General features: G+C 41.2%; 2 protein-coding genes across 3 annotated transcripts in view; both read left to right on the forward strand.

Moving 5' to 3' along the window:
• CRADD (CASP2 and RIPK1 domain containing adaptor with death domain) overlaps nucleotides 1-26,979 on the forward strand; it is an 81,070-nt gene that overhangs the window by 48,527 nt on the left and 5,564 nt on the right. The gene's annotated exons all lie outside the window — the stretch shown is intronic.
• Nucleotides 1,580-1,954, forward strand: LOC126645148 (dynein light chain Tctex-type 3-like; the record flags this gene model as incomplete). Its single annotated transcript, XM_050325216.1, has 1 exon — nucleotides 1,580-1,954. A coding segment is annotated over one exon (375 nt), but the record flags the coding sequence as incomplete, so codon positions are not given.

The following is a 26,979-nucleotide window of genomic DNA, read 5'->3' on the forward strand; positions in this document are numbered from 1 at the left end:
GTTAAGATATGTATGGTAAGCATACATATCCTATGCTCAAGGGTGGCTTGCATCTGTCTTTCTATTCCTTTGTTTATAGTGAGTGTTGCTGACATGGTGATATGTCCTAAATATAAAATTATTACCTAAAGGGAAGTATGATGACAAATAATAATTTTAAGAAGATTATATATTCTCTGCACAGAAGATGGCTTTTAATGTTCAGACTCAGTTTCAAACAAGATAAGAACACACCTTTTTTTAATGACCTTTTGAAACTTACTATAGCCCACAAAGCAGTTTGGGATGTTGCTGTTGTAAACCCACTTATTTTTGTTTAAGCAATGCAATCTGCTGTTCTGTGGTGTTGTGAAGTGGGATTGGACTGTTTTAGTGGTTATTGAGTCATGCCCAACCTAGAGGCCTGTGACAAGAGGAATAGCACAGGGTCTGTGTTGAGACATGCTCTGTTTAACATCAGTGACCTGGGAGAGGAGACCAGATGCGCATTCATCAGGTATACAGATGACATCAAACTGGGGGAACCAGTTGGTGTGCTAAAGCACAAGGTTGCCATTCAGGGGGACCTGGGCAGGTTGGAGAAGTGGGCCAACAGGAACCTTAGGAAATCCAGTAGGGCCAAATGTGGAGTCCTGTATCTGGGAAAGAGGCAATACAAGCAACTGACTGTAGGGAGCAACTGTGCTGAAAGAGAATGTAGGGATGTGATAAACAGCAGGCAAACATGTGCCAGCACAGTGCTCTGGCAGCAAAGAGGGCTGACAGCATCCTGGGCTCTTTTAAGAGAAGCAGAGTTAGTAGGTGAAAGGAAGTGATTGTCTCCCTCAGCATTTAGGGGGGCACATCTAGATACTGTGGCTAGCTGTGGTCCCTTGAGCACAGGAGAGACATCGATAAACTGGAATGAGTTCAGTGAAGAACCACCACAATGGTTCAGGGCAGGAGAACCTGCCATGTGAGGAGAGGCTGAGGGACCAGGGCTGGTTCAGCCTGGAGAAAAGATGGTTTCAGAGGTACTTGACAGCTGCCCCTCACTGCTTATGTGGGAACAATGGAGGAAAGGGAACCAGGCTGTTGACAGTGATGCAGAGTGGTAGAGTAAGAGTCAACAGATGTAAGTTGAAACAAGAAGAGTTCAGACTGGACTTAGGGAGAAACCTTTTCTCCACCAGGATGGTTAAGCAGTGGCTGCCCAGAGAGGCTGCGCAGTCTTTGCTCTTGGAGGTTTTCAAGACTCACCTGATCTGATCTCACAACTCATTCTACTCTGAGCAGGAGGTTGAGCTGGGGAATTTCTGTGGTCCCTTCCAGTCCAAATAATTTAGAGATCGTAGGATCTTCCAGTGTCAAGGTTGAGGTGTATTAAGGGCAAGTTCAGTGCATAATGTGTGCTTCTTTGGAAGGCAGAGGCCAAATTGTTTTTTCTTTGATTATATGTTACTGTCCCATCCTGCAAGTAGGTGTGTGTCAATTTGTGAAAGGTTTTTTAATGGTATTGTTTGTCAGGGTCACTCCTGACACACTCCTGTGTGTCTGCTTGTCTTTCCAATGAGGATATGAAAAAATAAAGCAAATGTGATCCTATTACAGCTCCCCTTTTCCTTCTGTGGTAGTAAGATGGACAAACAACAAGATTATCTTCTGTGCTGATGAGGCCCACAATATAGTTAAGGAGTGCACAGAAGGCGTTTTAGGCAAGGCAGATTATAATCACCATCAAGTCAACCAGTGGCCTGCTGCTATAGTGGAACAGTCACTGACACATCTGGTGAAACTTGGAAAAACATACAAGTACATAGTTACCTGTGCAGTGATGCAGAGGAGTGGAGCTGGTCTTCACACAGCAAGCTCATGCTTCTGGGATACCACAACAGATGGAACCTGCACAGTAAGATGGGAAAAACAAGCAATGAACTGCATTGCCAATGTGCTTGCTGCTGCTATTATCCTGTAGCTGACTGGAAGATAAAGATAAGCAACACCTTTAAAAAAAAAAATCATCCAAACATATGGCTAAATATTTCAAACTATTATTTGTTTCTGTATGAGGAGCATACAGAAATTCTTTACAGAGAGCATACAGTCTAAGCCAGTTCTCAAAGATTAGTTATCTGAAAGCTAGCAAAAAAATTTAATGTATAATATGTATCTATTTAAAGAGAAAGTTATAGTAATTTAAATATTTAGAAGTATGTTAATGAGAAGATGCCACAAAGATTAATACCATTTATGTCAAAGCTAATATCAAAGATACTTTACTCAAGAGGAACAAAACACATCAAATCATGTATCCAACTAGTTACTTATATCAGACTTCAAATTTGTCCTTTCTATATTTGTTTGGTGAATAAACGTATCTTCCTTTCTCCTTTCATCTGCTTATTTTGGGATGTTGCAAATAAATAAATGAAAGTACTAATCAATTTCTCCACAGTACACTTTTGTGTATAATTCCTCCACATGGTTTCAAATGTATTAAAAATTAAATTCCTACTATCTTGCAATGTAGAAATTGTGAGTTCTGCCCAAGAGAAAGAAAAGAAACTGGAAATAGCCTAGAATATGTTATCTTCTCAGGTTTTCCACTGTGTACTAAAAAAGTGCAGTAATGTCATCTCTCCTATTGTCTAGGAGCTATGATAAACATAATGATTAAAAAGTATTCTTGTTAAGGATTGTTGCCATTAGTGCTACATGACCTGAAATAAAATCCAGTTGCAACATGTCTTGGGTTTGCTCTGGGTCAATTTCCTCTCACCCCGAACACAATTGCTATAAGTTGAGAGAAGGTTTATGCAGACGAAAGAGATCTGATTGGGGAGAATAATATTAGGATTTAAGTAAGATAAAAACTAAAGAACTATATATATATACAACAATTCTGACTTGGCAAAAGTACTATATACTTACAGAAATATCCCTCCCCCCTTGTAGCAGTTCAGGAAGAGAATTGGTCTCTTTTCCATTTCCAGAGCTACAGGATTTTCAAATAACTTTACAGTATTCAAAAGTTCTTCTTCTGCTATCTCCAAGACAACAGCTCTGATTCATCGCAGCTGGAACTGTCTTTCCTTCTCTCTCTCTCTTCTATGTCGGCCTCAGGGCTGGGCTTACCCCCTCCTGGGCTAAGCCCAGAGGCTGGGCTTATTATCCCTTATTATCATTATCCCCCCACGTGCCCTGTGGGGACCTTCCATGGACTGCAAGGGGACACTTGCCTACCACGGATCTTCACCACAAAGTCACAGAGGATAATGGCTTTTGAGTCCACCTCTGTTTCCTGTGGGGTCCCTCCTCACGAGAGACAGAGACAGTCTTTGATGGACCTCTCTAGCCTGAGTTTACCTTTGGACGACAGTTCTTCCATTCTCTGCTGTCCCTCAGGATTACAAATTCAGCTGCACTAGTATGAATCCCTCAGAGATTACAACACTCTACCCAGGCCGACTTGCTCCAGTGTAGGTCTCCCTCTCCATGGGCCACAGGTCTCCAGCAGGACTCTGTTTTATTTTAGGTCTCCCATGGAGTCACATCTACTTCATGCACTCTGCTTCGGCATGGGCTCCTTCATGAGCTGCAGAGGGGGCTTTTCCACTCCCCAATAATCTTCCACAGGTGGCAGGGAATTTTTTAGTTTTCAGTCTCTTCCCTGCTGAAGGAAGAGGAGAGAGAGGGTGGAAAAGGAGCCCCCCTCCGCGACTTCTCCCTCCTGCAGCTGCCAGCTTTGATGTTGGAGGTCTGTTATCTCTCTCTGCCTGGAATTTTTTTCTGCAGTATTTCTCATACAGGCAGTCTTTCTTTAGAGTTTTTTCTTCACTCAGTTACATGTCTCGGCCACGGGGGCTTCAGTGCCACACCTGCCCTCGACCCAGGGCCAGGGGAGGAGGAGGCCTGGCCCCCACCTGGGGCCTGACACCACTCCCTACATGGCTCCTGATTTCATCTGCACAACAACCTTCTCTTCCATCTTCTTAAATATGTAATTTGCAGAGGCATTATTAAAACTTTTGATTGGCTTTTTCTCCTGAAATCCACCTGGAAAAAACTGGTTTCAGCCTCAGGGGGGCTAGTTGGTAAACCCATGACACAACAATCTAGATACGCTTTGTTATACTGTAAGATACCTTGACATTCATGAATGTGCTGTTTGCTAGATGTCATCTGTGTTCCTTAAAGCTCTGGCTTTGGTGCAGCTGCTCCTTATTTTAATGGCAGATTTACAGAAGAGGTTTCATGCTGGTTTGTGTTCTCTCAGTTGATAGATGCGTTTAACTCCTAGAGGAAGTTTTCCTGCTTAGCTCACTGGCACCCCAGTCACAGATTTGGTCATTGATGTTTCTAGGATAATTTGGGAAGCTCAGTTGAGTATGTAGTTTTCGACGTGGCATTTAGAAGACATCACATCCTATGAATGCTTTGGAATTCTAAACCATAAACATGGTATTGTATTCTCACTTTTATCAAAAATGCACAGTGGAGATCTTGATGGACGTTATCTCTGCCATGCTTGACATGAAAATCAAGTAGATGCTTATTCATTGTTTCACTGGAAATATAAAAGCTCTCAAACTCCCAAAACGATGCTCTCAATACAGAGTATCTCTGTTAGCTCTTCACATTCAGGAGTTAAAAATAAACTTGTGAACTTGTAGAGTAGAAGGGAAATTCATGAGAAGCTGATAGAGAGCTGATAAACATTTCCTGTGATGCATGTCATTGTTGCCAAAGGTGTCCACAGTAGCAACATTTTAATTCCAAGAGCATGAGTTCAGGAACACTGATCATTGCCTTGTTGCTTGACACTTGATCATTGCCTTGTGGTCCTTTTCTTTCTCACCCAGTTCTCCCAATTTCCAACAAGATTTCTAAAGGCTGAAGAAAAAGCCATGACCTCTCTCAGAGATACAAACTGGCTGGGATAGAGTTGGCAGTACCCTCTGTCCATTGAGACATCAGCAGCTGGTTCTTGCTTCACAGTCTAAATATACGTCAAACAGTAAAAGCAGTTCCACGTTCTTTACAGTGAATATGTTGGTTATTCACATGATCATTACTACTGGTCCAACTGGTCCAGAACTTCACAAAGTTATAACTGGATGGATGGGCTGCAGCAGCACAGAGCCCAGTGTGGGGTGGGACACTTCTACGAATGGGGAGGTGTCTGCCCTCTACCCTACCTTCGCTGTCCAAGGACATGGAGATCTGTCATTCGCTATTCAAGCTGTGCTCTGGGGCTGCAGATCCTGGAGCAGGACTCTTCGTCTTTCCGTTCAGTCCCATCAGTGTCCACTTGCCTTGTGCAGCCTCTCTCTACCTCTGCTCATGGTGCTGTGGCTGCTCATGGCCTTGCTACAGAGTTAACCATCATCAAGGAACATGCCTTGCCCACAAAATCTTGAAACTTATTGATGCCTCTTTTTTTTTTTTTTTCAGAATGCTGAAATGCATGCGTAGCTATGAACTGCTTTCTATTCAGTGTCACCAGGTTAACTCTCTTCTGAGTTATTACTTACACTGAGTCTGACTTTACTTACACTGCCCTGTTCTCCTTGAATGCATGTTTTGTCCTGCACAGTTGTAACTACCAGTATTAAGGACTGAATCAGAAAGAGTGCAGCTGATTTTTCAGCTCCTAGGCAGTCAAACAGGCTGAGAGTTAAGAAAAGGCACCACTAAAAAAAGTACCCCAAGTCTATAGTTTGTAAATGGAATTAATTTTATCTGGAAGTCACTGAGACGCAAAAGGTGCAAAATTTGAATGTTGTTTCAACAAGCCACTTTTCAAAATGAATTTCACTTTAAAACCTCAGAGTGTCAATATGTAAATATGCTTGTTAAAAGCCAGCAAGTACAAATATATCTTTAAAATTAAGTAGAAAACCCCCAAGCTATTACTGGTTATTCAGAGAAAGTGGTGGAATATGTAAACTCCTGCTCAGTATTGAAAAAGACTTCATGAAAATGTTTGGGTTGCTAAGAAAATTATTAAAAATTAAGGAAATGCTGAAAGCAAAATTATCTTCACTATTTAGCTCCTCATGACTGTTTACTCATGAATTTCACAGTGATATGTATGTATTTTCAGCAATGGCATTACATCATTACAGTGGAATGAATATTGGAATAGGTGAGGGAGCTTCACTTAGGTTTCATTTAAAACTTCCAACAAAGACAGGCAGTCTTTAAATGACTTTGTTTCCCTGCAGAAAGTATATTTACCTTGGTGGTGTAGGCACAGTACTGTACAAGGGCTTTTCAGTGAGTTGGGTTTTTTTTCTTGTTTTATTCTACATCTAGTCTTCACACTGAGCTGAGAAAGGAAAGCATGTAATTTAATGTAATGATGGTTATTGCAGAGGTAATTTTTGCATGGGTGATATTAAAGGAACACTTTGCAGCTGATGAGCCCTTCACTCCCCATTTCAAAGCTAAAAACCTAAACACACACACACACAAAAAAAGAGAAACTACATAATTTAGATCTCTCTATCAGAAAGCATTAGAGCATTCTCCAATATGAGAAATATTTATCATCTGTCCTCGTATGTGATTTGCTGGCATAACCAACAAAGAAAAATAAGGCAAAGCCACCAAATGCTGAGATTGCAGATCCTCTGTTACTGGCATAGTAACCACTTTTTGAAGTTTGGGAATAAATGAGTAGATATTTCAGACATTGTTTCATAGTCGAGACACCTATGTATCATCATTAAAATTTGCCTCTTTGTCATTAGTGCTCATAATTCTACTTGTGTGCTGACTGGCCTGTATGTCCCTTCGTGGAAGTCTGCTCTGCTCTAGGATTAGTAATTACAGTTTGGCTGTATTCTGCTCTTCAGTTTGGACTAAGTCATGTTGTGTTCATATGTGCATTGCTTGACTTGTAAGGCATCTGGCTTGGAGGGAAGACATGAATTGGGGGAAACAGCTTCTAGTTTCTTGGCAAAGCCTTCTAGATTTCCAACAAACATGCAAGGCTGATTTGGTTAATGTGCAAATTATGGAAGATGATCTCAAAAGACATAGCCATTCAGCAGCAGAGCAGAAGATGGCAGAACCACTGTGATGCTTTAATGGTTTGAATAAGTGGAATATACTGCTGCCTGCTTGCAGAACCAGGGCATTAATTCCTTATCTTGTAAATCTCTACTGAGCTCACAGCATTGACAAAAAGCCCACAATAGTTTCTTTAGGAAAACGTGTCTAAATTGAAAGCAATGGCCAAATGTCAAATTATTTAGATTTCAGAAGGTCAGGGGGAGTTTAAATTGTCAGAATATAAAAGATTGCAGTATTTCTCTTTACTTATACCTATATACTTTTCTGTGTAAGAACTGCCAGCTTTCAGCTGCCAAGTTATAATCTAGATGAGACTGAACTTCAGTAACAGACAAAATTATTCTTAAACACAACTTATGTAGACCTGTTTGGGACACACCAAGGACTTGTGTAAATGTTTTCTGTAAAGCTAAAGTACACAGGTCAATCACATAGTATGCTCCTGGTATCTCAAATTTGGGAATTTTCCTACACTTTAGCACTGCCTCTCTCAGTATATCATGTTTGTAAATGCGACTGATAGCCAAGTGGCTTTTCTTTTAGGAAGACTCAGAATGCTTGAACAAATTAACAAGGGCTTCCAAAGGGAAATTGTCCAGACTGGAGCTTGACTGAGGAGAGTTTGTCATCAAGGGGAATTCTCTGACATCTAAGAAATCTTTCACTAGGAGGAGTTGTCCCTTACATAGAAAACACTGCCAAGCACTTATGGAAATATTTGAACTGGAAATGACTAACTAACTGATTGACTCTGCCTTTTCTACCACAGCCTTTTCTTTATTTCTTCTTCTTTTGTGTTTTTGTTTGGTTGGGTGAGGGGTTGTTTCTTGGTTTTTTGTTTGTTTTCTTTTTCTTTTTAAATCAGGCAGTTAAGAAACCAAAGACGTTCCCGGTTTCCTCAATTGAATGAATTTTCCCATTTCCTCCCTTGCTTCCGCTGACTGTGCTGGGACAGGAAGCTCTGCTGCAGCCTGCTCAAGACTCATCTCCTTTTGCTGCTCACATTGAGAATTTCACTAGTCATTTGCAGACCCTTGATTAACCACTGATTGAGAACGCTGAAGCAGGAGGCTAGAAAGCCGTGCATGCTTTTGGTGCCTGAGGGCAGCCAGAGGAACTACTTCACTTGAAGGGACAGAGAGGTTAGCACAGTCTTCTGGGAACTGAGAGGTGTGGTTTCAAACCTCCTTGTAAATGAATTGTGAGTGTGTAGGGATGTTGAGTGAAGGGGTGAGTGGCAGCACTAGTCTTCATGTCTCGTTGCAAGGACTGTGACATTGCTTGCTTTTGACATAAAGTATTTATCCAGCTCTGGAAGAGGATTCTAGGCTGAGAACCACGAATGGAGACATACCTCCTTGTGGCCCTGTGTTAGGCTCTCATGTTATTCAGGGATGTATGGCTCAGCATTTCTCATTTCTTTATTTCTTGCTCAGTCTGCCACCTGTCGTGGACCATGCTCTCAGAAGTCTCCCTCACGCTATGCATAGCATAGAGGGAGCCTCAGCCTTCAGGAAAGCCTCTGAAGGCCCCATGAAAATTCAGTCTTTGAAGCCTTCCAAGCTGTACTTCCCACTTTTCATTTGTTCAGACCTCTGTGGAACCCTTAGCTGTTTGCAGCAGTTTTGTCTTTTTATGCACAAAACACGATACCTTTCATCAGCATCTTTTCCATAGAGTGTTGTTTACATTTCCCTGTTTCTCTCCAGAAATGCAGAGCTTGCTTGCTTATGAAGCCTGAAGTGCTCAGTAGGTATTGGAGCAGGTATCCTAATCTGGGTCAATTCCAAAATACAAAACTTGTCTTTTCTAATTTTTTTTCTTTTCTGCTTTATCAGGCTACAGCTTTTCCCACAAGATGACATATCAGAGTAGGCAGGTGCCAACTACCCTGCCTTCTCAAGGGGTTTCCCTTCAACTTCATGAGCCTCAGGAGAGATTAGCTTTTCAAAGCTCTTCTCAGCATCCTCTGAGACTGTGTCAGAATTTTTCCCTAAAGCTTACGCTTCTTGCTTCAGTGCTTCAAGCTGCTGGTCATTTCTTCCTCTAGTAAGATCACTTCTTTTTCAATGATGCTTGACAAGAAGTTTGGAATTGTCTTTTCTTTGGTTAAGATATTTGGCTTCTGTGTGCTTTTCAAGGGCTCTGTCTTTCAGGCAGTTTAATGCCTAACCCTCTGGTTCCCTATTAAATGCACACATCTCCATCTCAAAGAGCCTCTGGAGAAGAGAGAAAGATTGCCTTGCAGGCATTTTGTGATCTTGCCAATTTGAGAGGCATTGCGTTGAATTGCAGGGGTTGCCTGTGAGAATCTGCTGGGACAATGTGTGACTGCTTTCCATTGCCATAGTGCTCATCACTATCCTTCTCTCTTCCCTCAGCAACTTCAACCTTGAGGCCCAGAAAAATGCCATAAAGGAGAAATGAACCTACACAAACATCAGTGCGTTACCAGGCATTAAACAGGTTACTTTCCTTCATTTGGAAGGAACATCTTAAGTGAGTATTACAATGTGTGCAACAGAGTGGCAAGATGAACCTTGTGACTATAAAATATTACTGAGACAGCTGCCCCATACAGTTTTTCTGATCCTGGTGGCAGTTGGTCTCATGTGAGTGCTTTGCTGAGCTTCTCTGTCTGCAAGGAGGCATCTTGAAAGGGCTACAAAAGAGGCCTGAGGATAGTTTGCATTATTTTAAGCTGTCAGTTCCAAACTAAAATATTTTAATGTAAGTTTACTTATAAGCAGTAGTGCCAGTCAGGAAGAATTTTACAAGCTGAACCTATGTTTTTCTGTTGTACTTCCTAAGTGTAGGTTGCAGTATTTACTGATACTTGGTGATGGTACCAAAGCCCAGATATGGTTTTTATCATAAAATTTGCATTTCGTGGTCACAAAAGGCAGAACTTGAAGGGAGACTTTTTACAAGACCAGGTAGTGATAGGACAAGGGTGAATGGCTTCAAACTGAAAGAGAGTAGGTTTATATTAGACATTAGGGAGAAATTCTCTACTGGGAGGGTGGTGAGGCACTGGAACAGGTTGCCCAGTGATGTGGATGCCTCATTCCTGGAAGTGTTCAAGGTGGGATGGGGCTCTGAGTGACCTGGTCTAGTGAAAGGTGTCCCTGCCCATGGCAGGGGGGTTCGAACTAGATGATCATTAAGGTCCCTTTCAACCCAAACCATTCTGTGATTCTAACTAGACTGGCCACTTTCACTTTCCTTTTTAGGGGTTATTTTTAAAATGTTTCACTTTCTGGCTCCCCTCCCTTTGACCTATGGTGTAATGTTTGGACTAGAGATGCTTCTGGGGAAACATTAAATCCAAACAAACTCCCTTCCACCCTGTTTTTCATGAAATCTTTCTTGGATGGTCACTAATACTCTATTTTTTTTTCCATTACATTCTCTATTAAACACAGACACGCACTAGAGATCTCATGGTTAGTAACTTCCCCAAACTAAAGTAACTTTAAATGCTTTTTTGTTTGTTGTATTTTGGAAGGCAATTAGAAACACTCTGGTGCTTAGTTTTTTTTGTTTGTTTAATTTTTCTTTGTTTGGGAGATTTGGGGGAGGATTTTTTTTTCGTTTTGCTTCAGGTTTTCCTGAGGATGAGGTGGAAAAAGTGAGAATTGAAAACCCTGGAAATCCTTGGCAGAATACATTTTTCCCCTTGGTAGTGTGTCTTTAAATGAGGAGAGATGACTTGTTAAAGGGTTGGTCCATTACGGTCTAATTTATGGAAACTTTCAGTAGTGGCAATGCCTTCAGTCATACCTAAGGACATACAAGTTCCTTCTTTCACAGCCTACTGATCTGTTAGGTCTTCCTGGAGCAAAGCACACCATGCAGATGCCACACAGGCAAGTTCTGGGAGCATTTTGAAGAGAGATCTTTCCTTTCGTAGGGAGTGTGGCAGAAGCGGAATTAAATATTCAAATCTTGCCATTAGGAATTTAATAAATCAGTCCTCTGTGGCTGATTCTCCACTAGATGTGTCCCATTAAAGAAAGAAATGAAGCTCAGGCACAGAAGAGGAGAGGGGACTAAATGATCGGGATAGAATTGATGTGAAGGTTTGCTATGGCTGTGATCTGTCCAAGCCTATTCCAAAGCCCAGCTTCCCAACAAGTTGCAGTATTTCTCTATCTTGCTTTATCCATGCTTTATTAATTTATTTCAAGTCTCATAAAATCATCAACTCAAGATGCAATAAAATCTCTGCTTGCTTTGCCAGTGTCTAACATATATATCTTCCTCTGTGCACCCCACACCCGGGATAGCATGACAAGAGGTCTCCCTTCTCATGTCTTCACAGGCTGCCTTTGTGTCAGGGGTTTTAAATCAAATAGTTTGTTTGTATCCTATTGTTGGATAAAATATATATTTCATATGTTTCTTTGGTAGTGCAAGAAGTATCTTATGAGACTTACATTCTTCCTGCTGGAATATTTTTTTCAAAAATATCTGGTTTGAGTTGATGAATCTGAGAACTATAATCTGTATTTTTATTATGAGCTTCTTGGCACTGATATGTAATAAATTTACTTCGTTACCCCATCCAAGAGAAATACTGCTAAGTTGAGGGTCATGAATGTTTCATATCAATATCCTGTCTTTAATAAATCCTGGTAACTTCTGCAGAAAATCTGTCTGCTTTCTGTTTCGACATATTCAGGAAGAGAAATATGGGAAAATGAAATACTTTAGTCTGGGACTTCCATGCTTTTCACTGCCTCTGTCTCCTTTTTCTTCCTGGTAGATATATCCAGGATGTGCAAACTCATCCGGGCTGCAGCTGAGCCCCGGGACCAGAATGGAGTTGGTCCATCCATACTTAGTGAGACTCACTTTTCAAAATGTTCTAACCTCTAGCGTGTTAAAACTGCTCTCTGAATCCTAAATTCTTTATATATAAGAGCTTCCTACCCAGTCAAATATTTTCTGTCCATGGCAGTGGCAAGCAAAAGGCAGTATGAAACTGGTAGGCTTGTGGATTAGTGGAATAAACAGAGAAAACCTAAGTGATGGGAACCGTGTGCTATGCCTGGCATATGGCTCATGGCTGGGGCCTGCAGGCACTGCTTGTGTTAGTAGTAAAAAAGACTTTCTCAGCAAAATATCGCCTGGTCCTTGGACTCTACCACTGTTCCTATTTTTCCAATAGGCCAACATCTATGCTGGCAGCTTGTTCTGATTTTCTTCAATTACTGTATCTGTTGGGGATGGACAAACAACCTTTAGGGTAAGCTGATGACTTTGTGATGGAGTCACCTAAAGTGAAAGAAAGTAGATGAAATAAGAATATATTAATACTATATGTTTTTATTCTGGTCAGTTTCAGGAGATGATCCATAGGGCCCCTGCCACTACAAAAATCTGGTGCAAGGGAAGATTAAGTCACATCATTAGGTGTAACACCACCTGTTGTCTACAAAAAAACCTCAAGCTATGTTCTCATGAAAGCTATGGCATAGTACTTTCCCAAATGAGCTGTGATACCAAGTTTTCAGTTTACTTTGGAAGATGCTACCAGGATATAATTTCATAGGTGGATTTTCTAGACTGTTATAACATGTCAAAACACACTTCAATCAGTCAAATTACTGGAATTCCCTGGGGAAAGCAGCCTTCAGAAGAATGCAAACTACCATATACTAGCACAAACTGTTTTCCCGTCTGTTGCATAATAGTGTGACTTGCTTGGTTATTCCATGGTTGGTCCTTTCCATGCTGAAAGAAGTATTTGGAAGCAAAAGTCCAGACTACATTCATTGGCCTAATCTTTTTTTGAAGTCAGGTTTTGAAATGAGGAAAGAAACCAAAGTAAGGTAGGCTTAGGGAATTTTCTAATTGACTCACCACCTGAGGTTTTAGTTCTGCCACGTATCTATCTATCATTTTCCCCTCTCTCTCTGCCCTCTCCTGTATTAAAATCAGTTTGGGGGGATCTTGGAGCCCAGTGAGGAAGGACACACATTGTCTTTTCTGCCTGATGTTGTTGCAGAATATCAGGCCCCATCGGTTCTGCAGCACACCCACAAACAACGGCAGAGTGGATCTAGATTCAGACCTGGGGGTGGGGGTACAGGACACTTCATGTGCTGTGTAAATAAAGAGATTATGTGTTAGTGTTGCTTCAGAGAGAAAATGTCTACAGTTTGTATAAACTATCCTTTGTTCTGGGAAATGGGACTAACACCAGATATTAAAACCTTTGGCCTGAAGCACATGGCTTTATCACTTGTTGTCTGGTTTGCTTTTCAGCTCACAGAGCAATACTTTCCCACTCTAAATACAGCTTTATCACACAAAAAATGAGCACTGCTATTGCAGTTGCTGTGACAGCCCCTGTTCTGAATGAGACGGTCCATGTGGAAAGTAGCAATTCCACACAGCCCAGCTCAAGGCTCACTGTAGCTAAGGAGAACTGCTGGCTTGGCTGAAGCTTGCTTCATGATGCGTAATTTGGGCTGACACCATAACATCTGACCCAGTGGCGCTTTATCACTGGTGTAGGGTTGCTGTGTTCCAGCTGCAGTTGCTGGATCAACATTTGCTGGTGGTATGCTGAGAAGTGTGTGTGTGTGTGTGTGTGTGTGTGTGCGTGTGTGTGTGTGTGTGCGTGTGTCGCACACAGCTGGGGTGTTTCTTCCACTCCTGTTTCCAGGTGCAAGCAGACTCAGAGTCACAGTGGAAAGAGGATGATGGTTGGTTGTCCCCAGAACTCATCATGTTTCCAAAAGCTTTATTTATGTTGGTTTGTCTGGATTTTACTTGTGCCAGCAGTGGTCACTGGACTTTCACTTATTTCATGTTTTGTAGATAGTTATTGAGTTTCAGGAGGCCAACACCCTGCTGCTGGGTCAGGGTGGCGCTGAATTACATCTTACTGTGCTAGTGAGTCCTTCTGCACTGTCAGAAGGAGGGATACTCAAAGGAAGCTGTGCTGCCCTGTGGTTGCAGCACACCCTTGGAGACTCTGCTGGAAGGGTCCCAGTCCATTAACAACGTAGGACATTCCTGGATAAAAATAAGTGAAAAACCCCCAGCTGCTGAAGGAATAAACTAAGTCAGTAGTGTCTCTGTCACTGTCTTTTCTGGTACCATCCTACCTTATGTACTTGCTATTGCAAACAACAAGATCTGGGCTTGTTTCTCTGTCACAAGTTTTTTTTTTTCATGAGAGACATGGTATAGCCAGAGCAACAGGTCACCTTCTACACCTTGTAGTGCAGGCTCATTGAGTGAGTTTCTACTGAGAATTCAGATTTTCATGGCAGCCTTAAAAAAACCCACAACAAACCTCCAACACCACCACCAGTTAAATCAGGAAGAGCGTTGTAGGTAGTTAATTAATTATTGGGTAATGTTAATTATATGTGTATGTGCTCCTGTAATACATAAAATAATATGTTGAAGGAGGGAATTAGAGAGATGGCTGGTTTTGCATTTGTAAAGAGAGCAGCAGTCTTTATTTTTGAAAACAGCTGGGGGCTGGTTTGGCAGCAAAATCTTAGCCCAGCAGTTGTCATGCTTTGCCATCTGCTCAGACAAAGCACACCCTAAGCAAGGTTGACTCCTGAGCTAAAACCGAGACAGTGTGCCATGTATACAGAGACTGTTCTTGTCGGTGACTGTAGGGTCCCAAAGCTGCTCAGCCGCCTGCCCATCAATGCCGTTGGAAAATCAATGGCCTCAACGCCTTTTCTTCTCCTTTACTGGCTGCACCCACTGCGATGCTCTCTTCCATGCATGGGAAGGCTGCTGCAGGTTTTGCCAGCTCTGGTCCTCTCCTTGCTCACCAGTGCTTTCCTCCCTCCTTCTAGAACATGTGGAGGCAGTGGGGATTAACACTGGGGGTGTGCGGAGCCAACTGGCAGAAGGAAAGCATGATGAGCTATGCATCCTTGTTGGGCTATGGGGTTTGATTCATACAACTGAAACTCTGAGACGAGGTTTGCAAAGATACAATTCAAGAGAAAAATTCAAGCTGACCTCTTGACACACTAAAGCCTGGGATCTGTGCTAAGCGAAACAGACACTAGGTCTCTGCTACCTTCCACACCAAATGACAGTGATAACTGGACACTTATTTAGGAAATTTTAAATAAAAATATTACTTCTGAACCTCACTGAAAAAAACAAAACAAAACAAAATAAAACAGAAAAAAAATTCTGTCTTGGTGGAAAATTTTTGTGGGTTTTTTCCAACAGAAGCTGAGGAAATCATTATTCTCCCTGTCACTCTCCTTCCTGCTTGAAAAAGTGGGCAGGGAATGAGAGAAAAAGCTGGCAAAAGAAGAAAAAAAAAAAAAACAAATGCATTTTTTAAAAGTAGGAGGGGTTTTTTGTTATGGAAGAACTTGCAACATACCTTTAACACAGATGAGTCCACCCACCTGGTGGGAGGGCTGCATGCCTGCCCAGCATGGGCTAGGAGACAGACCAGTTGCCCTTCTGTGGTGGACAGACATGGTGGTAGCACCTTGTCCCAGCTCCAGAGTCCACCAGCAGCTGCGACATGGGAATAGAAGAGAGATGGAGGAGGTGGCAGATGATGGGAATAGACCAAGTCAGTGCTAAGAGTGAGAGATCAGAAGGAATCTACACTGAGAACTGTCTTGGAAAATCTATCACTCTGTGTTGATGCAAACATCAGAATTTGACTGAAAGGTATGTTTTTCCATATGAAACCCAGGGCCTTAAATTCCACGTGAAGCAACTGGCAGAACAGTGGTGAGGTGGATATTTGTCTCCGTAGGATTTCAACCTTTCTAGCTCAAATAACTACTTACCTCTTTGGTTATCTGATCCCTTTGGTTATCAGTACCTCAGGGGATTTCCATATTCCAGTAAGCTCAATTCCTTACTCAAGATTATTTAGGTCAAATTATTATTTACATTTCTGGGACCTGCTCAATTAGCTTCTCTGATTAAAGCTGCAGAGGTGAAGCAGGGCTCCATCAGCATCTGATGATGGGCACCTTTCAAATCAGTGACCATGAGTAGGAAATCCAGCATGAATGGGGCTGCTGGGCTGTTGGCTTCTCTGGTGCATTTCCTTTTTCACCTGTGTAGGCCTAGCTCTTTGGAGTCATTTGAACATAATCATGGCAATCTCTGTGTACATAAACTAACACATAGAAAGGCTTTTTCACAACCCGAGGCTGCAAACTCTCCTCCATACATGTTTGTATTTAGCTCAACATGGCTAGTTGCACAGGGAGCTTCCAGACAGTATAGTGTGGAAACCATAAATACAGTAGTTCAGATACAAGAAAGGCTAGGAGGCTGTTGGTTCAGAGTTCCTGGAAAGCTTGGGATGGTGTACAAATGAGGTCATATCTAAAACATCTTCAAATATGTTTCTAAAGCAAATGTTGCACAATCAAATTAAGGCTTCAGAGGAATAAAAAAATAGAGATAGATTTGTTTTTCTGTTCAACAAGACAAGTATGTTATACTTAATGATTTCCACAAAAAAATGTGGACTTCAAAATTAAAGCCACAACTGTGTTGTCAGTCTAACAAAGTATGTCAGACTGGGACATACAGAGCTGTAGACCACTGCATAAAACCCAAGGAGTTCTCTCCTTCTCTTTCTAGTAGAAATGTAGTTTCCTAGGCTTTCCCTTTTGGTCTAATGTGTGTATTCATGCAGTAATTATCTTTTTTCTCAGTGTCAGAGACCAATGAGCACTAGAGCTGTGCTGCAGATTGCTTCAGCTACCTCCTGCTGTCCCCACATTTAGCTCTTATCTTATTTGATAAATACTCTCAAGCTGTGTTTCTTAATGAAACTGTCTTCAAAATAGCATTCAGTGGGTTTACAGAGCTACAGTTTTTTTACGCTTGTGTATCTGAGACAATTTCATATGTTTGAAATTCCTTCATCAAGCTTTTGTTCAGCTGTTCCAAACAGACTTTTGCTCCCTGTAAAAGCTGTGCTCCTGCCTCATAGGGCATCTTTGGTTGACTGAGTTTCTCTACTTGTACGTAGAAATAATTGCATGACACAAAGAACAGTAAAATGGCTTTTACTTTCCGTGCTTGTTTTACAGAAGGGGTTTGTTGAGTCTCTTTGTCAAATGCTTAAGACCTGGATTGTTTAAAAAGGAGTTGTGGCTTGAGGTAATCCAGGGATTCGTGTCCAAAGTCTCATAATCTGCCTTCACAGACCTTCCTGAAAACATTGAGGCTCTTCACAGTTTTCAGGTTGACTATCCCTATCCACCTGGCAATTTTGGAAGTGAAAACCTTTAAACATCTATAAATTCCAAGATACCTTGAGCAAAGAGTTTTCATGAGATGTCTGAAGTTCTCAATGTTTCAAATACAGTATCACTAAATAATGCCTAGTAAATAGTGTGTCTTGAAAAGCCTGAGTCGTAGCAGTTCTTCATGTTCTTGTCAACCTCTTTCAAGTAGACAAGAAGCCTCCATTTTCAATCAACAAAACTGAATAAAAATGCTTAAGTAGATCAGTCTTGTGGCTTTAGGATGCAACTCCTAGACTGTATAATAGACTTAGAAAACTGGAATCTCCCAAAATAAGAGAAAACCAAAAGATTACAAACAAATCTTTATTTGTCTTTTGCACTTGAACTTGTAAACTTGCACATGAACACTCTGTCATTAGCATGTTTGCACATACTGAAGTGCAAGTGGAAAGCCCGGTGAGGTAGCTGGGCACTGTTTGTGTGGTTTGTGCAGAGCAGAGTTGGGTTTGCATACACTGATGTGGTGTGGTGCATTTCTGCAAAGGGAAATCGGAGACCACTTCTGCAGAATGTGTTAACCTCACATCTGGTCATTCAACCCTTCTCTGAGGAAAATTAGGCAATGCGTTGAATGTGAAACTCAAAGCACTTAGCCCTATCTAGCACCAAAATCTGTTAGAATGTTCATTGCAGCATGTGTCTGATTTCTTTAATAAAGTCAAACAACACGTAACAGTTTCATCTGAAGAAGGAAGGAAGATAAAGATGTTGATGTTTACAGTTCTGGTGCTAAAATTTTCAGCATTATGAAAAAAGGCCCTTGATTTCTTTGTTTCTGAGTTTGTAGAACTAAAAAGACATTTACCTTAGCAAACATTCCAAGATTTAAGATTGCCTTTTTTAAGATTTTAAGATTGCCATTCCTTTGTTACCTCTAGGAGGTTGCTGTGATGTCAGGAACATCCTTATTGTCAAGGAAATAACAGCCCTTCTCTCTTGTTTGTGTCAGGATTTCAGGTTTGGTTCCTTCAGGGATACAAGCATTGCTTGTATTTCTGCAACTCTGTGACAGAAGAGATTTGTTTAGTTTTTGTTTTGCCTTTTGGTATTGTTTCAGTCTTGCTTAGATTAGGCATAGCTGTGTAAAAATCCCAGACCAAGTAAAACAAATCTTTTTTGTTCTGTCTGATCTCCCAGTCTTTTCATTCTGATGTGAAAACATTTTTATTTCTGATTTGCTACATACAAAAGCCAAAATGACTGAAATTTCAATTCTGTAATAAAGTTTGGCAGCTAGTAGTTTACACAACTATGAGGGAAAACGTTCTCTATGCATGAAACATAAAAATTAACTGTTCAAGCAAAATATTTTTTAAAATGTTTAAGTTTTGTATATGAATCATCCCACTAATACTGGCATAAATCTTCTTCAAATACCCTAAGTAATACAAATGTTTGCTAATTGCTAGTTTGATTTTGAGCTTGATTCAGTTGCTTTGGCAAAATATTATTCCTGAGTAAGTAAAAGAGTAATTGTGTCCTCAACCTTCAAGTGCGTGGCTGCAGCTGTGAGTCATCTCATTACTTTCAGTACTGTCTCGGGATCTGTAGTGACTGCAGCAGATCAGTGTGCCGTGTCACCCAGCACTGGCCATGTCACAGGGCAGCCACGAGCCACGCTGGTGAGCACATGGTGCGGGTGTTACGTCAGTGCTGACTCAGAGGGGAAAGAAGTGCTCATCCAGCCCGTGGTGGTGTAAAGTGCTCTGAAAGTTAGGACCTCTGTTTAGGAAATTACTTCACCCACGCTCCTGTTTTCGTCCTTTTCCTACTACGGTGGTGTGACAGATTCCTAACGTGAATTTGTGGAAATGAAATTAAAAAAGGGAGTGAATTTGACTTCCATATATCTAAGACTTTCTTTTTTTTTTAATTAAGATTGTGAAAATTTATGTGTGTGTATATATGTTTGTATATACACATAAATGCAATCTCACATTTGCTTTGTACAGATAATTAAAAATCCTGTGACTGTGACCTTCTAAAGTTACTGCCCTATTGGTCAGCTAAAATTGCTTTTGGACAGTACAAGTCTGTGAAACCAGCCATGAGATTCCAAATCAGTTTCTTTCACATCTTCAAGTAACTTAGGAGTTGAGAGGGCTGGCTGTGATGCTAAACCTCTCACTCATCTGAAAATGGAGAGAATCAGGTGATGCCACCTGAAGCTTTCCTTCCTGACACCTATGGAAAGCTCTGTCGTCTGACTCAGGCTGTTGAATTGCATTTGGCAAGCCAGGCGTAGCAACAGACGGTAGCTGAGCAGTGTATTTTAGTACCAATACCTGTTTTTTCCTGTGGATTTTGAAATGTCAAGAAGCCTATTGTGAAGTTCATAAACCTCTAAGGCACTGACGCAAAAAATGGAATTCAGAAAGAAAATAGAAGGGGTCTTAAGCCCATGTTGCTTATGGCATTTTGTGAAGTTTTTTAAACCTGTGCAAAATGTCTGTCAAGAGACACTAAACTAACCTGTTGCATTTTGTTTACTTGCTTTGCTTGGATGTAAGTGATTAAATAAAATGCCAAGCGGTAGAGGATTCAGCATAATGATAGTACTGTTTTAGCTTGCTCTGCGTGGCTTGTTCTATTAATATATGTTTGTGGTCAGGAAGGAACGCAGTCTCACTTTGCTGTAATATGTGCAGTATTAATTTTGGTTTGACACCTGCCAGGCAAAGATCCTCACCAGCCAAAGGCACTCTTCTCAACCGAGCTCCATCTGTTGTGCAGATTTTTGATTCTGATATTTCTACTGACTTGAGCCAAAGCAAAAAGAAGAGCCAACTTGAAGAAAACGTAAATCTCAAAGAGGAATGAACAGTTTTATCAAGGCTAAATATAGTAGCTCGTTGTCATATTTGTTTTAAGTCCTGCAAGGTAAACATGTATGATTAGTTGTGTTGTATGAGAAAACAGTCATTCGTATGGAGTATGGTTATGCTGTTGGCAGTATGATTATTGTTGTTCATGAAAGAACATTGATAGCTAAAGTCCAATCACATGATTTTTGCTGAAATGCTGCAGCCTTTAGAAAGATTTCTTGATAGGAAAATTACTAGAAAAAAAATTTACGCACTTACTGTAAAAAGCCTAAGGAGTCTACTGTGATTCTTGCATACAAAAGATTAAAGCAGGATTAAAACTTCCTCGACTCTTTGAAAGACAGCTCAGGCTATTTGAAATAAGCATTCAAGTAGTGTCTGTCAAAGGAAGTTAGCTTTCAATCCCCTGACAAAAGTTTTGTGATGAGTTTGTCACCTAGCTGACAAAACAATCATTAATTGCTCCAGTTGTCTTTGTTTTGCACTTAGAGTGGGTGAATTATTCTGTCAGAGCTGCCTGGCCCACATGGGTAAACATTTACCTCCCATGATACCATGGGAAGTCTACTGCAAATATGAGTGTGTTTTATGATCATCATGACTTCATACAACCACCCTCTAATTGTTAATTATTATTTGTGATAGCAGGGAGAAGAAACTTGCCTAAGAGAAATTATGATTCTGTGTGCTTCAGATCTGTAATTAATGGTTGAAAGTGCCATGAGTATTGTCAAACTCCATCGAATTCACTAGCAACTGCCGAGCATTCAAAAATGTATAGAAATGCATTGACATACTTCAGAATTTGATATTTTTCAGCATTATTTCTGGAGTTGACTCTTGGTGTGGCTCTGGCCTGTAAACCAGAGACTCTCGTCTCTACTCTTTCAGACTTAAAGGTGATTTTGTGCTGTCTAGTAATTCCTAAAAGCTCAGAATTTCCACAGAACCTCCCAACTGAGTAGATATTTCTTTTTTTCCTTAGTTCATTGCTACATGTTGAAACTGTTTGTGCATTTATACCAAAGGTGTCACTGCAAGGATGCCGTCACTAACTGTGGCTTCAGTGCTTCTGCATATTTCTTATTTATGTATAACAGTATAGAAATGAATAGAAAATATCAAGCAAATTTTACTTCTACTTCAGGGCCTAGAGCAGCATCCAATGCTATTAAAAAAAAAGGTATAAAATTACAGTATGATTAAGTCCAATCCTGCCTGTAATAGAGTCCTTCTGCCTGAAAAGAGAGCAGATGTTATAATATGTTGTATTTGTTTTCTTTGCATAGGTGTTCTTTTCCTTGCATGCATCTGCATCCGCATCTACCATTTATTTAGGAAATGAATTATTTGATTTCATGGTATACAACAGCAGAGAAATACTATGTGAGATTATAATTAATGTTTCTTCATGGGAAACAGAATAACAGCCACACTATTAACTGCTGAAACTTCCTCCTGGCTCTTTCCAGTAAAATGTGAACAAAGATGTGAAAACCCAATCTCTTTCAATTCCTTAAACATAGGGATTGCTCCCTGTGGTTTCAAAAGGGTAGAAACTGAAGACAGAATTAATTTATTTAGGGACTTCCCTGTCAATCTGTTTAACAGAGATTTATACTGAAGGCTATCAGTACAGCAGAGATCTGTGGAGGCATAAAACCTGTAAAACAGATTAAAAAATGTTCAAGAAAACTGCAGAGCTACTGGAACTGAATAGTGGATATACAATCAAAAACTTTTGTCATGAAATCTGAATGTTTATATTTCAGGTTTTAGCAGTCTGCTTCCACATCCTCGGCTACTAGACAGTCATTAGCAAGTGATAAAGAATATACGAATTTGCTGCTGGCATTGAGCCAAAATAGAAACATCTGTGTTTTTGAATTGCCTGTAGATTTACAAAATTTTATGCAATCTTTTTTTCTTACCCCAATTCCCAAAACGTACTTAACGTGACAAAGTGGGATGCTTTAGAGCTCACACAGGAGAAGAGATTGCCAACGAATGAAGATATATGTACTTTGTAATTACATCACTAATGCAGATTCACAGCAAGCTTTTGGCTGGAAGAAGCTGAATTTGGTAGCATGGGTGGATTATGCTTCACTTCAGGGGGATCATTTAAAGTTGCCTTAGATCTGATTATCACGATATCATGGCCACAATTTATTCTGCACATTGGCTGTCATAGGAGTAGTAGATTGCAATTTGTTTAAAATAAGACAGAGAACTTCCTATCTTTCAATGCAAGTCATAAAAACCAGCACAATATGGAACAATGCAGCCAGTCTTAAAAATATATTACATATTTTCTTTCATTTTGGTTAAAGCCTTTCATAATCTAATTAAGGGACTTGGAAATGTAAATTACTATGATAGAAGTATGCTTACAAGTAAGTGTTTTATGATCACTAATTAACAGAAGTTGGTTTTATTCGTGCACATTCTGTATATTAATATTTGCATTAATCAGATCAGAAGTTATCAAGCTACAGAAACTGTACTTTCTGAAACATAACTGCAGCATATACTCAGACAAAAATAAATTTCTCTATCAGATTTGTTTTACTTTAACATTGTCAAAAATGTGCCACTTTCTAAAACTTTGGTTTAGGTGGGTTTTTTTCAATGTGCTCATGGTACAGATTCCATTCTGTAGTTTACTCTGAGTATTTAACTGAGCAAGATTTGATTTGGATTGCATTAGAGAGTTGGTATATATTCTTAAGACGGTACTGGACTTGCTGTTCGTACAAAGATGCAAGTTTTCCATCACCAGGATTTCCCCATGCTGAGTCAACTCTGTGGGAGGAAGAAGCTGGATTTTGCAAGCAGAGAACAGGGATCAGCACTTGATTGGGAGTCACCATTAAATGGTGTCCTCCAGTAGCCTCAAATGAGGTATGAAGGAGTTGGACATCTCTTAGGTAGTCAGCAAAAGCCTACAGAAGAGGCAACCAGCACAGATAAGGGGAGCAGCTACCACAACCTTCCATCTCGCAGCTACCCATGTAACTCACCACTCACATGCGACAGGAGAGGCAGAGAAACAGCTATGCATGTGCTAAAAGCAGAAGGCTATATAACTTTTCCAAGTTATTTTAATCTTCTTCTGAAAGTGAAATTAAGCTGAGTATATCAACTTTATATATGGAAAGATATCTCTAATGGGGTCAGCTATCTGTCTGCAAATAGTACTGGATTTACAGTTCAATTTTTCTTGCTCCTTGGTCAAACACTTTTTAGAACCCACTGACACCAGGAGGTGGACCTGGTGGTTTTGAGTAGACTTTGAACAGCTGTGTGATCTGTGCTGTTTGCAGGTGCATAGAAGATATGTACATGCTGATACTTAGAAATGTTTTTCCATGTTCTCTGAAGCATGATTATTTGGAGCTGTTGCAAAACACTAATGTTCTCCTCCCAGCCTTTGATTCAGTCTGGTGTTTAATTAGCAACAGTGACAAGAAGATTAAAAACAATACCCAAATTATATAAGAGTAGTAGGTTTCTGGATAGTCTCTTCACTTTTTTTCACTGATTAGCAATTTGAACTTGTTTCTTGTGTTTAAACAGATCCCAGGCTGGACCCTAAAGTTCACTGCATTGAAATAACCTTATAATGCTTACCAATAATTTTTAACTTGCATATGAGGGGGGGCTAAGTGCTGCATGCTCCATGCAGGCCTGCCAAGAGTGGGACTTGATGATCTCAGAGGTCCTTTCCAATCTGGCTGATTCTATGATTCTATATCCTGTGTGATACTTTCCTGTCTGGCACTCCAGTCATTCATGGCTGCAGGTTGGCTCATGAATTTGAATGTGATGTAGGACGAGGGCAGCCATTTGCCTGCAGTTAGGACAGGGTTGGGATAGAACAGCTGAACAAAAAAGCAGCAGAGCAGCTGAACAAATGGAGACCTATGGTCACCTCTCATCCTGTTTTCTAACAAATTGAGCCAAGTCACCCCCTGCAGTTATCCAACAACTTCTCTTTATTCCATCCTTCTCACCAGGACCTCCACCATGGTTTTGTGTTTGACTTCACCAATTTACAACACCTACTGGGATCCCTCAAGATGCTTTCCCTATACTTTCCCTTTCATCCAACATCTCTGGCTGCATCAAGGGGGCTGCAGCTCTCAGAAGTCTTCAATCTCTCCATTAGTAGGAGCATTACATACTTACCTTCAGTTCAGGTTCTACAGCCCCACCTTACTGGTCTTGAAAGCCTGTCCCAACCTGATCTGCCAAATGTTGTTTTGCTTCATGACACACTTTCACCATTGTGCTCAGGCCAAGGGGATTTCACTCTAAAGCAAATATACCTGGTTATGAGTAAGTTGTTTTCTGTTGTGACATTCAGTCATTAAATAATTTCTGGAACACAGTACAGCTGCCAAAACACACAGCACACCATCTTGGCAACCATGCCTATTCAGTACCCAGTGCTGGGTTAGTGGTTCAGGCTAGTTGAACAAGTGCACTGTGCTCTAAGGGGGCTGGAGGGAAGCAGAACCTGGCACAAGATTCATTGATATCGTATTGGGTCTGGCTGAGCTGAAGTTCACTTCCCCATAGCAGCCCTCACAGTGCTGTGCTTTGCATTGGCAGCTAGAAGGGTGTTGACAACACGCTGGTGTTTTGGCTACTGCTGAGCACAGCACCAACATTGTAACATTCCTTCCTCAATCGAGGGCAAGATCCTGGGAGGGGACACAGGTAGGCCAGCTGACCCAAACTGACCAAAGGGATATTCCATAGCTTATGACATCATCTCAGATACAAAAGCTGAGGCAAGGAGCAGGGAGGCGGGCATTCATTGTCTCCAATGGCTACCTGCTGAGGAACCATTGTGCATGCTGAAGCCCTGCTTCTTGGGAGAGGCCGACCATTGCTATTGAGGGGAAGCAGAGAATAAACCCTGCTATCTTTCGCTTCGCTTTTGCACACACAAGCTTCTGCTTTGCTTTTGCTTTAAATAAACTGCCTTATCCCAACCCACGAGTTGTTTTGCACCTTACTTTCTCCCCTGTCTGGCTCGGAAGGGGAGTGATAGAGTGGCTGGGTGGGCACCTAGTATCCAGCCAAGGTTAACCCACCAAAATTATGTATGTTTTCCTTTAGCTGAAGTGCCCCAAATGTAATTGCTGGCACATTAGCCACAATGACTCTGGAGTTTCAGAGTCCCTTTTAGCCCTTGGAATAGAAACCAAGGCCATGTGCTTCTCTGCTGTGGCCCATTGCTTGTATGCATGTACCCAGCTTCGGAACCTGTTGGCCAACTTCAAGAAGCCTGCTGTTATGACCTGTCCCAGAAGGGCGTGGGGCGGGGGGGTAAGCCAGGTTCTTAATAAATCCCTTGGGGTGCATTAGAGTGAAATGGCACTAAATAGTCGGTGTTTGAAAACATATGTATGTAGCGTTTATTTTAGAACAATTTTGTTTCAAGGGTAAATAGGTATGTTGCCATTTTGGGTGTTATCATCTCTATCTATCATCTATAGCAATATGGTATAAAGATAACCTTTAGGGAAAATGCATAAGGGGGAGAAAGGAAAGACAGGATAAGGGGAAGGGAGAGTAAGGGAAAGAAAAGATGAGAGTGGAAAAATGTATATAGTCACCGCCCATGGGGTCCAGCGATGGAACTGGTAGTTGTAGCCTCCGTGTCTGTCAGTTGAAGTGGTGGTCTTGATCCATTGGGGGTGGGGGAGGGAAGCCCAAGCACTCAAAGAAGTTAGGAGTTATTACATCCATGGATAGTGTCACGGGCCATGCCACGAGCCTCCAATGTCTCCTGGGCCTGTGCAGACTTCCTGTGAGGAGCACAGTAAAAGGGTTTTTCCCTTTCAGGATTGGCAGGGGGATGGGCTTTGATGGGCCATACCATGAACCTCCAATATTTCCGACAGCCCAGTGCAGAGTCCATGTGATGGACGTGGTAAACATGGCTCTTCCTGCCTTTTCAGGACTTGACACCTTCAGCAGCACTGGCAGGGGTGATGGATCCGACTGCCTCTTCCCAGCCTGCAAAAGTCCCCTGGCAATCCTAGAATGTGAAAATCATTAACCGTTTCAGTCTCTGACACCTGCCTAGTTGCTACTGAGGACAGGAGCAATTTCATGAGTGTCTTGAGAACCAGTAAGCAGCTAGAGAAGTCCTGAAGTGCAAGTCAGATGTAGGACTCACACCTGGGGGAAGGAAGGCTTCTCTGGCTTGCTGCTTGTGGAACCTCTTGATCTAACTAGCACTTCTCAGGGAAAAACTGTACTCCAAATACCAGAAAAGGTGATTAAAGAGGACTCTGAAATGTTTGCTTTAAACTCTTCAGAAATTATGAGCAGGATCTGGTAAGAGGATCCAGATCACTGAAGGACTCCATACACGTATGTAGGGACAGAAAAGTTAAATGCAGAAGATATATTTGAGGAGAAAAAAGAATTTTTGCTCAAGGAGGTTTTGGCTGCTAGGAAAGCTAGGCCTGGAAAAGATCAGTGTGGGAAAATTCCATTTATTACACCTACTGATGTTTTTTCTCTGGCTGTTTTGAGAAGTAGGATTCCTGCGTAGAGGTAACACTTTCTCACAGACATGCTGTGAGGGCCCTGGTGGGGAGAGAGGTCCATAAAGGACAGGGGAGAACACACCTTTGAAGTTTTGCGCATGTTAAAGGTGTTATAAACGCACCAGAAACAGGCCTGCTGCTGCGCTCTTTCACCTGCTCTCTAAATTAACACTTTTTTTAGGGTTTCTAACTTCAGAATAAACTTCTCCTTAATACCTTAGCTGTGGTTTGGTC

The sequence above is a fragment of the Myiozetetes cayanensis genome, unplaced genomic scaffold (genome assembly GCF_022539395.1).
Source record: "Myiozetetes cayanensis isolate MyiCay16 unplaced genomic scaffold, myiCay2020 scf3, whole genome shotgun sequence".
NCBI lineage: Eukaryota > Metazoa > Chordata > Aves > Passeriformes > Tyrannidae > Myiozetetes > Myiozetetes cayanensis.